The sequence below is a fragment of the Alosa alosa genome, chromosome 8, assembly GCF_017589495.1.
Source record: "Alosa alosa isolate M-15738 ecotype Scorff River chromosome 8, AALO_Geno_1.1, whole genome shotgun sequence".
Classification (NCBI taxonomy): domain Eukaryota; kingdom Metazoa; phylum Chordata; class Actinopteri; order Clupeiformes; family Clupeidae; genus Alosa; species Alosa alosa.
The window spans coordinates 25,491,131-25,505,830 of NC_063196.1; the positions used below are offsets into that span (position 1 = coordinate 25,491,131).

The following is a 14,700-nucleotide window of genomic DNA, read 5'->3' on the forward strand; positions in this document are numbered from 1 at the left end:
TTAGATTTGGTGATGGCCTTGGAGTCTGGCTGGCTCATATTCAGTGAGGTGAAGTTTCATGCAAGAATTGAGGCTGACATGACATTATTTAAGGGCAACTCCACACAAAACTGTCCTACCATGGCATTGTGTTGGCGTTATGGATGTGACAGTTTTGCGCGGAATTGCACTTAAACGTGAGCGCAGGTGTTTTTATATTTTTCATATGTGAGAAAGATTTCTCACATGCAAGTGGAATAGGGTTAACACAGCAAGACTAACTCGTTTTATAACGGGCAGTTCATTTCGTGTTTTCAGAATCAGTCTTCAGATGGAAACTTTCCCATTTCAGCCCGCTTGTGTTCGCGCTCGCAAGCTGTGGTCGCTGACGTTTCCTTTGACATTTTCCTTATCTAGTCTAAAGCAAGCGCACACATGTGGCTCCGGAGTTTGAGCCGCGGGTTGCTGACCCCTGCTCTAGGTGGACGTAGAAGTGCAGGGTTTTTACTAAAACCAGCTGGTTTATGTTGTTCTGTCAGAGCATTGTGTCGGTTTCAGTGAATATGATCAAAAAAATCTTGCCAACTGCAGCTTTAAGGGCAAACAGAGCTTTGGAGAGGGCTGTGGCACATAGCACTGGCCACATTTGTTTGCTGAGAGATTCTTCATGTTATTATTGAATCCTCAGGATATGAGAAAGAGTGTCAGTTTGTCCAGCGAGAGCCTTTAAGCTGAGAGGAATACTCTCTCTCCCTCTTTCTCTTGCAGCAATTTGTGGAGGGGATTGAATTTCTCCTGGTTATCATCCGGAGGGGCTCAGCCTCCCCAGAAAGGGGTCAGTGACTGACCACAAAATAGCAGTGTAGGACAGACACTAACCATAGGCCTTGAGCTGTTTGACTCTCAGATGCAGCTCATTGTCATACAACATGTTTATTGCTCTTGTGGTGTGTCTAACTATTTGTGCATATGTGTGTGTGTGTGTGTGTTTTGGGTTAAAGTCAAGAATCATTTTCATATATTTACATTAGTAGCTGGTGGCTGTACTGTGATCTCTAAGGCAGCTGGCTGAGGAGGGAGCAGCTAGATTCCTGGAGGATCAAGGATCTGTCCAGAATGGAAGCTGCCTCGCTGCCTTCAACTGTCTAACAAGTCACTTGCCCTAACAACCATCAAGGTACCTGCTATGTACTAGTACTATGTACTAAAATTAGAATTTTATTTAAAAAAAATTGATTTGGACATTGACACCTTGCTGCTAATAAATACTGTCTTATTAGGCAGGATTTTTCCCATTTTGGACAGATCCATTGACATACTGTACAACAGTCAGAGATCTGACTATTGTATGCAATCTCCTAGTGACTTAATTACACTAACTGTGCTAACTTGTTGTGAGGTGTTAATGATATTACACGTCTTTCTCACCTGAGAGGTCTTTCCTAAGCTTGCGTAGGTCTTTGAACAGGTCCTCAAATTTGACTTGCGCAGCCAGAAAGACATCTTGGGGCTCAGGCAACGGGAAAACACTCTTATCGGTGCCAGCATTCTGGGGAGGGGTTGGAGAGACCAGAGTCAGGCCTGTGGAGCTAGCCAGCTTAACAACGAGTTACCTCAAAACACACCAGACGCACCATTCCTCACCTCGTCAAGGTTGCGGAGGTAGTAGGACACAACGTAGTCCACCAGGCTGATACGGTTGTCCTGAGGGGATCAATTCAAAACACAAAAAAGGCCAAGAACGTTTCATGAACACTCCCTAAATTACTGTAATAACTAAAAAACAGGTCTCGGGTTTGTATTAAAAAATGAGATGATGAAATCCCAGGTCGGGCCTGTAAAAGATGGTGTGCTGAGGAGCTCACCCTGCTCTTGACGTCCTTGAGCTTGGGCAGGATCTCCAGGCCGAAGCCGTCCGCCTGGCCTCGGGTCCTGCTGCCCCCGTTCATGTAGTTCCCCAGCGCCAGAACGAGCCCGATCACGTCACGCACACTCCCTTCCTCCAGAAGACCCTACAAGCGGTCAAGCACCTTGTTCACTCTCTCAGTCAACAGGAAGGCTATTTTCCAAACTGGGTCTGTCTGCATCTGCGTGTGTTCTTTACGTAATGGCTGCGCTGGCAGTACAAGTGCCTATTTCTCATGCCAATAAAGTACTTTTGAATTTGAACTTGAAAAGGTTGAGAAGGAACAGCTCAGTGGTGTAGCTTTGGTCACACTTATTTAGTCTAGCCTTGAAAATCTACACTGATCAGGATATTCCACGACTCAGGCTCCAGCAATGGGATATTGTGACAAGAGCACTGCTCCACAATGTGTATATATGGCACGTGGTATTATTTCTCCTCAAGATATTGCTGTCAGTTTGATGGAACTTTTTATGACTTTTTAAAAGAGAGAGTTTGTGTGTGTGTGTGTGTGTGTGTGTGTGTGTGTGAGGCAGAGAGAGAGAGTGTGGGAGAGAGAGAGAGAGTGAGATTGATTATATTTTCACATGAATGGATCAAGGCCCATGCTGTGCTCGGGGCATGTTCACCTTGCAGACCCGAGAAACAATCTCCACTTTGCGCCTGATGGAGGCGATGCTGTCTGCGAACACAGACTGAAAAATGAGGCAGCGAGCTCGGCCAGAGAAATCAGGGATCTGAGAGAGCTCATACAGGAACCTGGCCAGAGGAAGATAAAGGAGAAAAGGGGGAAAAAACAGTTGAACAAAATAAATTGTGAATATTTAAAGCTTAAACAATCAAACATTGATCAGCAGTCATGTGGTTAGAAGCCAATTTACTCATTTTTACTCCATCACACTCTATCATACTTACAGCAGTCTAACAGTCATCTGTGCAAGATTTGACAGTGATCAAAATCCCCCAGACTATCAAAAGATGCCCAGATCATCAACTATAACTTATGAGTAAGGTTAAAATTAGGGGTTAGATTTGATTAAGGTGATGTTCAGTAATTGTTCAACAATAATTTAAATTGTTTAATAATAATTGAATTTAAATGCTGGCTGAACTTGAGTCTTCACAGATGATCTGTTAAGTCTCTGTGGGCCAGACTTTCCAATTAAAGTGTTACCAAAGTTTCTTCCACAACATGTTTAAGGAGTAATTTACAAAATAAGTAGAAAATAGTGCATCAACATGAATTAAAAGCACAATTTTAGGAGCGAATAAAGGTGTGGTAAAAAATCGCACTGTTCTGGCTTGTCCAGCAGCTTGATTTGCTCCTCCTCTGACGTCTCATAGTGTTTCTTCAGCTGCTCCAACTCTCCTGGCTGAGCCCTCTGTAAACAACAACAACAACAACAACGAAAACAACAACGAAAACAATAAAAAAATAACCCTCAGGAAAGACGAGAAAGACATCAGAGCATCCGTGACAAAAAAAAGAGTGATTTCAAATGCACACGTGGCATATGTGGAATGTGAAAAGTGAATACTTGCATTTTCATACAAAGCCTCGAGGGTCTCCAGATCCACCACAGAGTTGTCCACGGTCAGAACAGCTTGTGGAGGGAAAAAACAGAGCCACAATGGATCACCATAGACTGTAAAATTGCAGCCTGGGTAATTTACTTCATAGGCGGGATGTGGGGGGGCTGGTTTGCCATTAATAGGCTATGATGCGTATTTGGGTTGTTTGCCAAGAGACACTGTCATTAGGTGAAACGTGCCACATAAAAAGGCTTACACTGCACCAAGGGGGATAGCAAGCTGCAAAAATATGTATTACACACTCCAGACTGTGACAAGGAGGGGGGAAACGTAATCTAAGCTTTCACCAAGCTTAAAGCTGATGAAAAGAATGAAGAAAGAATAAATATCGTCCTCCATCCCCAGTCTCCACGGGGAGATCTGTGCCTCCAGACTATTTGTTTTTGGCTAGGTCCCATTGGATATACACCAGTAAGAAAGAAAGACAGAAGAAGGATAGAAAGAAGGAGAGAGTGACACAAAGAAGGAAAGAAAGAGAAAGAAAGAAAGAAAGAAAGAAAGAAAGAAAGAAAGAAAGAAAGAAGAGGAGCTTGTGGGGAATGGACCGGTGCTGACGGAGCTTGACCGAAGCCTGTTAGTGCACCACCAGCCAAAGCATTCTGGCTTGCCCTCCTCCGCACAGAGAGACGAGAGTGGCAGATTCCTGCTCTGTGGATGTACATATCAATTTAAAGGCCACAGCTCTGCTGCGCTCACCACTGGGGTTTTCATGCTCAGTGGGGGAAAGAGGGAGGGGGTGAGATTAGTGCTTCACCAAACCAGACAGCCTGAATGACTTTCATGCTTGCACTACTGTTTTCCATTATGTGTATGTGTGTGTGTGTGTGTGTGTGTGGGGGGCATGCAGCAGAGGTTTTGTCATTTTGACAAGAACAAAAAATTTGCAAATTGAGGACATTTTTAAGGAGGATAACTTTAAGGAGTTGTTGTTATTAGGTCTCACAAAAAGGTTTGAATGTACTGGCTCTCACCTTGCTTGATGTCCTTCATTTCTAGATGAAGGCTTGAGATGAAGATACCAACGGCTTGGGAGCGCTTGCTGTCCAAGAGCTTGATGATCTAGAAAAGGTTCAGAGTGCATAAGAGAAAGTTTTTGCCATCTTTCTGTTGTCTATTTTTTTGTTATAACCCCTGCGCTCCGAAGGTCAAATAATGGACAAAGCTGCCATGGCGGTTTATTGCAAAACATACCCCCGCGCTTAAGTGTCGGGGGGGTAGAGTAGGCTATGGAAAGATTGAATTCCGAGCCAGGAATAACAACAAAATGATCACATTTCTCAAACGGTCTTAAGTGTTTAGGAGGAAATATGCACTCTGGGTTCTCCTCCAGTCCTCTTTATTTACAAATTGAACACAATTATGTTAATTTTAGGAGGAATTACAGAGCCAAGTGCAGCATCCTGTTATTAAAAACTGCGAAGACAATATACTCTCACTGGGCCGAAGCATTAACCAGCAATCTTGCTACATCAAACACGGGCACTCTGGGCCAGACCTCGACTGTCAGCAACTTTCATTCGCTCAAAGGAAACGACTCGGAACTCGCAGGATGCTATTAGAACCACTGCATTTCCCGTGACCAACATTTTACAACAAAGAGCCGACGACTGTCCTCTTTTACCTCCCACTTCCAACATTTAAAGTTACATTGAAATAAATGTCAGGATGCAGATTTTATTATTTTCTGATTATATTTCCAGTCCACAAACGTTGGTCAACAATCGTTTAATAGACCTTGTGTGTTTTCTATTTGTTATTGTCCGAAATGAACAGGATGTCTCTCATAATTTCATGCTACTGTGTTAGTCAGAAAACGGCATCATCTCTCGGACCCGTAACTTTAGAGAGGCTTCTACAGCATGTGTTTAGCACAGGTGACTTCACTCAGGCTGTGTATGCAATGCAAACTCAGGTAAATAGTCCCCCTAGTGGACACACATTTCAACACATTTTCTCAGAGCGCATCAATCATGTGTCTGACCTTCTTGGCCTTGCTTCTCCGCTCGTAGGCCTCGGAGAGAGGCTTCCGCTTGGTCTGCAGCGTAGCTTTGGCAAACAGGTCCTCAAACTCAAAGGGGTCAACGATGGATGGCTCCTCCAGAGAACTCCACAGCGTGTCATCGCTGCCAAAATGGGAAATAAATAAATAAACAAACAAACGCACAAGGAAACGGAGATGGAGATGCTGACAGCCTGGCTGTTGATTTAACCAGACAGCCACTGATGTCCAGCTGGCTTAGTCAACAGGAGGCAAAAAAAAACAACAGAAAACCACACAACTCTGTTTAGTTCCAGAGGAGAGGAGCGTTGACCTTAGAGGATAAGAAGAAGCTGTAGGGTCATGTCCACCCCCCTCCCCACACACACACACATACATACACACATGCCTCGGTTCAGCTGAGCCAAGCACAATAATAATGCAGCTTCTCTTCAGTCACCTCACCCACCACCCCCCTCTGGCTCTCAAGGAGCTTTAAGAGAGAGAAGCAACGTTTTCACAGAAGGCATCGGATTACGGCACAGCAGGAAGCGAGAGAGAGAGAGAGAGAGTTGGTTGGACGCTGCCGCGATTCCTACAGAAATCGATACCACCAGCAGTGGTCCTGGGCGTGTTCCATCACCGTCTAGCGACCGACTCACCATGCAGACCTCAGGGCGGCAAATCGTCCCCGAAAAACCTCCCAAGACGGTGGCTGCAAAACGGAGCTGCAAATGCTAGGTTCGCGTTTCGGCAAGGCTCAGACAAGACGCGCCTGGAAACTTGGGTAATGGGCGGCTGGACCCTTTGCGGTCATATGGGCGATACTTCTGTCAGCACCACCCCAACGCTAAGCCATTTTGTGGTGCGGTGTGTTTAAGTGAGCTCTAACGTGTTTATTGATCCTTATCTACCTCCTAGAACACGCCAGAAGGGCCTTCTTTCCCATGAAGCCCACTCGAAACCGAATACAATAAAAGTGGTGAAAATGGGAGAGAAACCAACATGTTTTACCCAGGCTTTTCTGTCACTAGCAGGAAATGTCAGTGGTCTCGGGCACACATAATTTGCATAAAACCCACACACAGAAATCTAAGGGGGGTCAGATTGTATTACAGGGAAGAAACAGCTGATGCAAGAGACCTACTTGTTGTCTTGAATTTGAATCCTCGTCCAGTAGAGAGGCTTCATGGGACAGGAAGGTTCGAAAGCGGGCTTCCTGGGGGGCTTCTTCAGAGGTGAGCTCAGGGCGAAACCAACTCCTGGGGGAGGTGGGGGAGGCAGAGGACTGCCGCCGTGGGAAGGCGGAGGAGGTGGTGCTGGGGGGGGACCACATGAAGGCACAGGTGGCGGAGGTGGAGGTGGGATGGGGGGCCCGCCAGGTGCCTGAGGAGCTTCTGCACATGAAGTGGACGTCAGAGAACCAGGAAGTGGAGGCGCCGGAGGTGGGGTCAAGTCTGTGGAACCTGGCGACATCATGGGTGATGATGATGATGTGGTCGAGCAGTCTGATTGGTGGAGAGAAGGCAGAGCAGGGGGTTCTTGTGCTGAAGCTGGCTCAGTTTTCCCAGATAGGCCAAGAGTTAGTGAAGTGAGGTTGAGTTTCTTGGGAACGCTGATATTGGTGTTCTGACTGACGCTTCGACCCTCCTCCTCCTCGGCGGGCTTGATGAAGGTCTCTCTATCTGTCTGGACGCAAACGGTGCGGAAGGTCCTGGGTGAGAAGTCGTCCTCGGTGGACACGCATGCGTCTCGGAAGTCTCCGCGCGTGGCCTCGTCTTTGTCTCTCTGCAGCTTGGCCAACTCGTCCTCCAGACGGGACACGTTCTCTGCGTTCTCCCCACGGACTCGGAAGAGCTTCAGCTCAAAGTCTGCCTGTATGGAGAGCAAATCAGCGTGTCAGTCATCATAATTCCTAACAATTAAATTGTGGTCCATGACTCTGGTTAAAGCTCATCAACCAATCAAATGACACCCTTCACTTTCATGTACTTGAAGCAATATGTTGATTGGCTGGAATTGAGTATGGTTCTGTCTGCACCACTTAATTGGTTCTCCTTAACCCAAGCCAAGCCATTTTATAAACACTGGAGTTTTTCCATACTGAATGAATGAATTTGGAAAAAAAGTGCATTGGATTGGATTAAAATTGTGGACAGTGGTTTTTAAAGCAACAAATATACACCTTACTATTTCAAAATATACCGTGTATCCAACTATATCCAAGGGTTGCAAACTTACTTGTAACTTCTCAACCTCTTCTTTGCTCTCTCTCTTCAGCTGCAGTAGGGCCGCCTGGTGTTCTGAAAGCATGACAGAAAACCTTAGTAGACAGCCATGCTGATGCCTAATATGATTACCTACAGTATATTAAATAATGTTATAATTATGCTATAGCTTACTAGCTTAAACAGACACATACAAAAAAGCCTCGGCGGAATAGTAGGCCGCAACTGGAAGAAATGGCACAATTTCTTAAGTCCACAAGGGGGCACTAACAGCACTGTTTTAAGTGGTGTTTCTCTCTCGACCTCAGTGGCATGAGCACTTCAACCTACAGTGTAGGTGGCTGAAATGTCTGTGTACCCTGCAGCAAGGAAATGTGAGACTGTGTGCAGAGGGTGGGTATCCAGGCACACACCTCAAATGGCTGATAGTGTGAGTGCCTATCAGAGCCATTGTCCATCAATTCACAGTGCTTGTCAGTGAGTCTGTGAGACAGCAAAAGCCATTCTCGATCCCAGGATTTATTTGCCAATATATGCAGTATGGATGTTCCCTTTTTGGCTTCTGTCACACAGTCTTGTAATCACCCTGTGCTCTTTCTTTACATTCTTCTCTCTGGTCTTCTTCTTACTCTGCAGTCTGCGCACACTCCCTCATTGGGTGCACTCCTCCGCTCTATGGTCTCTCTTGTCAGTGCAGCATCCTCTCTCTCTGTCATGTACTCCAACAGTCTTGTTGTGCTCCACGCGCCCGGATCTCTGGATGCACTTTCTCTCTCATTTACTACGTGCACTCTCTTGCATTCTATTTGCAGTCTCTCACTCCTGCTGCCACTCTTCCTTGACTCTGTCTGTTCTTTCCTTTCTATTCTTCATATGCTCACTCTCTCTGTTCTTTCTCATTCTCTGTGTGCACTCTCTCTGTTCTTTCTCATTCTCTGTGTGCACTCCCTCATTTGGGTGCATTCTTCCACTCTTCAGGTTATCTGTCAGTGCAGCATCCTCTCACTTAGTCCACATACCTGTATCTTTGGATGCACTTTCTTTCTCATTAAGTATGTGCATTCTCTCTTGCATTCTATTTGCAGTCTCTCACTCCTGCTGCTACCCTTGCTTGACTCTGTCAACCAAAGATTCTAGAGCGGAGCTCTGTTCTAGAATCTTTGCTGTCAACAACTTCACCTTGAGACACTTTATCACAACATGTTCTGGAGGAATAGAGCCCAGTGCTGAAGAACAGGGCGGAGGAGGATATGAGAAGTGTTTGTAATAGAACAGCACAGCAATCAGGCGCCATGCCTGGGCAAATTTTGAACGCACTGGACAAACACTCTGACTCACTGCAGTTAGTTAGTTAGCATTGTGAAGGCGTCCTGTCCTGTCGGTAATGAGAGCTCCATACCTGCTTCTGTGTACTTGAGCCCCACCTCGTCTTTGGGCTTTGGCGGAGGCCAGATGGCCTGCAGGCGCCGAGGAGTCCTCTCCTCTTGCTCCGCTAGGGGGGAGTCCTCCGCCTGGACAAGAAGGATGAAGGAAGAGCAGACATGGAGGATTAAGAGAGATTTAGAATAATAATGATGTGTTATTTATACAGTAATGTTAACACGTTAACAGCTGAGAGAAAAAGGAATAGGGGAAGCAATAACAACAAGAAGCTTTGGAACTGATGAAAAAAAAAAAAAAAAAAAATGGCCCCATGACAAGATGTCATACATCAAAGTGGCCGCACTGCACTAAATCTAACTATTTTTGATTGTATTCAGCATACTTTTGAGTTTGTTTTTGGCGAGTTTCTCTCAAAGATGGCTCTCAGCTTTTCTCTGTCGCTCCTCATCTTCTGTTTCATGGCCTCCAGGTCAGTTCTGTCCAGGGTGGGCTTCTTCATGGGCTTGGGGGTGAAGAAGGCCTTGAAGGCGTCGAACGCTGACTCTGAGCTGGTGGGTTTCTTAGTCTCCTCCACCGGCTTGGCGGCAGGTAGTGACTCCATCTTCTCTGTCATCTCTCCCTCCTCCTCTCCCTTCTTCTCCTTTTCCTCCTCCTTTTCCTCCTCTCGTTTAAGCTCCCCTTTACCACTCTCACTGTGCATCTGTCCGGTCTGACTCTCCTCCGCCTGTCTCTGGTCCTCTGGCGTCTCATCCTCCACCTTGCTACTCTCCAGGTTCAGCAGCTGGGAGAGTTGCTCCAGGAAGCCTCCCCTCAGCTCCCCTGGTCCCCCTCTGGTTGGGCTCTGTCTGGCGGGCGACTGCTCGGGGAACAGGCCCCTCCGAAGGGGCTTCGTCTTCTGGTCTCGGGGGACCAGGGGTTTGTCATCGGTTTTCCCCTCCTCCTCGCCTACCGATGCTCTCTTGAGGAGCCCGCTGAAGAGGGACTGTAGCTGGACGGATTTCTCGTGGGGAGAAGATGTAGCTTCCGTAGTGGGTGACTCTGAGGGACCAATGGGGGAGGAGGAGGGTGCGTTGTCTACGGCCACACTGTCTTTTTCTTCTTTTTCAACGTCTGTTATCTCATCTTTTCCCACCTCTTCTTTTTTGCCCTCAGACTTGTTGCTCTCGTCTTCTGATGGATGACATGTCCCAGGCGCCCTCTGAGCAAAGTCCTTATCGGCCCCTGTGTTTACATGCAAACCGTCAGAGTGCAAGGCCACACTATTGTCTCCATTCCCTGAATCTCCAGCTCCTGAAACACTTGGTTGGACCACTTGGGGGGTAGAGGCTCCTGTCCCCTCAGAGATTGGACCAAGATGACCGGGGAACTCACTGGTATAGGTTAAAATGTCTGTAGAAAGGACCTTTGCAGATTCATCTTGTTGCTCTAGGCCCATAGTTACTTCCAGGACGGTGTTGACTGTACCGCTATCCTGATCGTTTGTAGAGGTCTGGTTAAAGTCAGAAAATGACTCCTGACTCTCTGCAGATGCTTTGTCGTTCCCGCTGTTCACGGGTGGATTTGGAGCGGCAACGTGAGGAGATTGTCCTGGTTGACTGCTTTTTGAAGGTTCACCCTGGTGTGTGTTCTCTGCCACATTTACGCAAACCAGTGAAGCATTCAGATGATTGTTTGATCTTCCTTCAGTATGGATAACATTTACTTCCTCAGTGTTTCTTTGCAGAGAAATGGCCTCATTAAATTTATCTGTGAACATATGCTTATCTGAGCTGCTTCCAGATAATTTGTCACTGTTTGCATCATTGCCTTCCTCTTGACCACTGGTGTTTTTCTGACTTTGGTCTGTGGAAAGATCCTGTGTGTCCATATTTAGAGATGTCTGGTCTTCACCGATGATGTCTGCTAACTCACCGAGCTCTTTTGACTCTTTGACTCCAGAGACGAATTCTTGCTTAACCTCTGGGCAGAACTGACGTGTCTGATCAGTTGTTTCAAAATAATCCTTATGGTTTTCATGAGGTTTTTCGACAGTGAGGTCAGACTCTGGTTGCTCATCGCCTACTGTGCCGCTGGGGGATTTGGGCTGTTGCTCTTTGGAACTCTCCATTGCATCTTCCATCCTGCCAGCCATTTCCTTGTTTGCAAGTTCAGAACTGTCAGGCATCTCAGAGCACATCACTGGAAGCAGCCCTACGTTTGAGTTTGGCTGATTCGGGGGTTGACTTAGCCTCGTAGAGGAATCTAAAAAAACCTCTCTGCTTTCCATTTCATCCCTTATTGTTTTAGTGTTTCCATTCTGACTCGTAATGTCCACTCTTTTCATTTTTCCTTTAAGTTCTTCTGTCGTCCGTGGCTCATCACTCCATCCCACGGTCTTGGCCGGGTCGTCCACATTCCTGATGCGTGGATCTCTCTCGGATAGGGTCCGGAAAAACGTCAACACCTTCTCTTCAGTCGCGTTAGTCTGCACTCTGTCAGGCAGTGTGAAAACAGTGACAAATTTGTCAAGGAAGGACACAGGGGCAGAATCTGCACGAGTGGCCGGATCGATTTCCATGTTTAAGCTACAAAACTTCACTTGTATCAGCACAACATACAGCTACCTACTGACTTACAGATCTCAATTTCCTGGAACAACAATGTCAATCCTCATGCACTAAATTCAGTAGACAGTGTTAATCCCACACAGCAAAACATTCATTTTTCTGGAGAAAAAAAAAGTCCATCCCACAGAAAAATAATCTATCTAACCCCTCATACGCTTAAATAGTCACAGTCAATGGCTCACCATTCCAAATCAAAAACTTTTAAAACATTTTTAAGAGGGTGCTAGATTCTTGATAGTCCTCGCAACATCTCTCTTCTCTGAAGTTTCCACAGGAAGCCTCGCCAGGAAAATCTGGGCTGTTCGCTGCCACGCAGAAGCCCGTTGTGGTTGTGGAGAAGTGAGTCATGCACAGACTGAGGTTGGGCCCAGTAGGAGCACTGAAAGATGTCTGCTGCTGGTCCTTTCGCTTTAGTACTTATCCTCTCCTGTCTTGTTTATAAAAGTCCACTAAAGTCCACTAAACGGTTGCCCAACGACTACAGAGGAGCTGGTGAGCGTCATCACTGGGGCATGTCTTCCATGTTGTAATGCAGACCGATGCAGATGCTGTCACTGACCAACACTACTCCCCCAGTGTGTAAGATGCTGTCACAGACCAAAACTACTGACCAGTGTGCAAGTTCTCCTCTTGTGCCCTGTGACCAGGACGTTTGGCTACACCCAAGGCGATAGTACGCTGGAGAAAATAAGCACGCCACACCCAACCTGAGCTGGCCTACACACACACACACACACATACAAACACACACACACAAACTCTCACACATCCACACATAAACACAGGCATACTCTCTCACACACCCACAGCCGGAGTCAGATGGCTGATCTGGACGGTGCTTGGGCCGAGCAGGAAGTCACCTGTCCACTAGTGCTCGGGTCAGTGTTCTAATCACAGTGATAAGCCACTCAACCAGGCCCCACCCATACAGCCTCACTCCCCTGTGCAAGCAACCAAGGAAAAGAAGCTTTTATTGAGCATTGAACACGGAAAATCAAATTGATAAATCCAACACACAATGCAACAATGCTTTATGTTTACTTGTACAGCATTTGCTTTTTGTATTATGATTTGAGTCATGCAGAAATATGAGTGTGTTTGAGCATTTCTGTGAGGGAGTGTGTTTATGAGCATGTGTGCCTCTGAGCAAATATATGGCATGTTTGATCAATTTGTCTGTGTAAATATGTAAATAAACGGGTGAAAGATCAATAGAGAAGTTTAAAATGTAAGAGTGTCTTTGAGCACTGCAGAAGTGAAATGTCTATACCACTCACAGGACCGTTTTAAGCTGCTAGAAGACCCAGATAAAGTAAGTTATATTCATTCAGTGAAACCCCAGTTTGAAAGAACTGGCCATATACTGTAGCATACATCAGCATGAAAATGCAATGCAAGATTCTCTCTGCATTGCTGTGTCAGTGGCAAGCTTTCAGTAATGCTCAGACAGAGAGAACTGAACTGGGATCAGACAGAGTGAACTGAACTGGGGTCAGACAGAGTGAACTGAACTGGGATCAGACAGAGTGAACTGAACTGGGAGGCCAATTGTCCTGTAAATCAGCTAAAGGCCAGGCCATGTACTTGCTTTAAGAAAGTGCAGACAGCTGGCAATCTGCGTAATGCTCCAGACCAGGCAGCTGAATGCTTTGTGAGCAAGCCCACTGACCCCGCTACAAAACCCAGGCCAAAGCCCAGTGTAAGCACAAAATCAGTTCAAGTTGGAAAAACCAATAAATACTCTGTGTGTGTTCCGGAGAACTGATATGGATAATCACCATGTGACCTTAATTTATTTATGTATGAATTAAGCGCAGTGGTCACAATTTCTCTCTGAAGAAAATCAAAATACATATCCTGGATGTGGTTGCTCTAAAATGGGCCCGGTCTATATTTCCCATCTCTGATGTTGTGTAAGGAACACTATTATACAAGGATACAAGGAAGTTTATTGTCACATGCATATAGTTACTGGAAGTAAGAAATGCAGTGAAATTATGTCTGGTGTCAGCCTATTTGTGCATTTATGGGGGGGGGGGGGCACCAACAAGGAGCACTCAAGAGCAACAGGGGCAAGGAAAACTCCCTTACCAAGGAAGAAACCTTGGGCAGATCCACGGCTCAAGGGGGCTAACCCAACTGCCAGGGTCTTGGTGTGTGTGTTGGGGGATGACAAGGAGATGGGATAGTGTGCTGTGTATGTGGGGAGAGGGCAGTGTGCAATATGTGTGTTGGAGAAACTTCCTCATGAGACAATGTGCTGTGTATTGGGGGAGGGGGTGCAGTGTGCTGTAAGTATGTTGGGGATGTGTGTTGGAGAAGCTTCCTGATGAAATAATGTGCTGTGTATGTAGGGGAGAGGGGGGGGGGCAGTGTACTGCAAGTATGGTGAAGGGACTTACTATTGCAAGAAGAGTACTGTATGTATGATGTATGTGAGTGATGACAGTGAATATGTGTGTGTGGGCGGGAGGGGAGTGGAGCAGTGACTGTGTGTGTGTGTAGTGTGCGTGTGGGTAGGTGGGGGCAGTGTGCTGTATGTATGTAGAGGATGTGTGTTGGAGAAGATCCTGAAGACAATGTGCTGTGTATGTAGGGATGGGGGGGCAGTGTGCAGCAAGTATGTAGAGGAGGCTTATTGTAGCAAGCAGTGTGCTGTATGTACTGCATGGTGATGACAGTGATGATGTAAGTGTGTGTGTGTTTGTGTGTGTGTGTGTGTTTAGGGGTGGGGTGAAAGGGGGCAGAAAAAGGCTAGGCAATCAAGGACATGGGTAGATAGATGGAGGAGAAATCAAAAATAATAAATAAAAGTTCTATGGAGATGTGCAAAAGTTGGAAAGTCAGTCAGATGTGTGTGTGTGTGTGTGTGTGTGTGTGTGTGTGTGTGTGTGTGTGTGTGTGTGTGTGATGAAATAAGAAAATAAATAAAAGGTCCGTAGCATAGGGAGAGGTAAAAATAACATAAAAGTGCTAAAAGTGCTAATAACATAAAAGTGCTAAAAGTCATCTAGGTGTGTGTTTGTG

The 14,700-nt window shown here is 46.2% G+C and overlaps 1 protein-coding gene across 1 annotated transcript in view; it reads right to left on the minus strand.

Moving 5' to 3' along the window:
• The window catches only part of fmn1 (formin 1), a 28,553-nt gene that overhangs the window by 7,157 nt on the left and 6,696 nt on the right, over positions 1–14,700 (minus strand). The window contains exons 3-13 of the mRNA XM_048250101.1: positions 9,084–9,195; positions 7,698–7,759; positions 6,604–7,331; positions 5,460–5,601; positions 4,450–4,537; positions 3,428–3,489; positions 3,179–3,267; positions 2,515–2,644; positions 1,845–1,991; positions 1,624–1,683; positions 1,408–1,528 (exon numbers count right to left, since the gene is read on the minus strand). Of these exons, the coding sequence (XP_048106058.1) occupies positions 1,408–1,528; positions 1,624–1,683; positions 1,845–1,991; positions 2,515–2,644; positions 3,179–3,267; positions 3,428–3,489; positions 4,450–4,537; positions 5,460–5,601; positions 6,604–7,331; positions 7,698–7,759; positions 9,084–9,195 (1,741 nt within the window). The remainder of the gene's footprint in view (positions 1–1,407; positions 1,529–1,623; positions 1,684–1,844; positions 1,992–2,514; positions 2,645–3,178; positions 3,268–3,427; positions 3,490–4,449; positions 4,538–5,459; positions 5,602–6,603; positions 7,332–7,697; positions 7,760–9,083; positions 9,196–14,700) is intronic.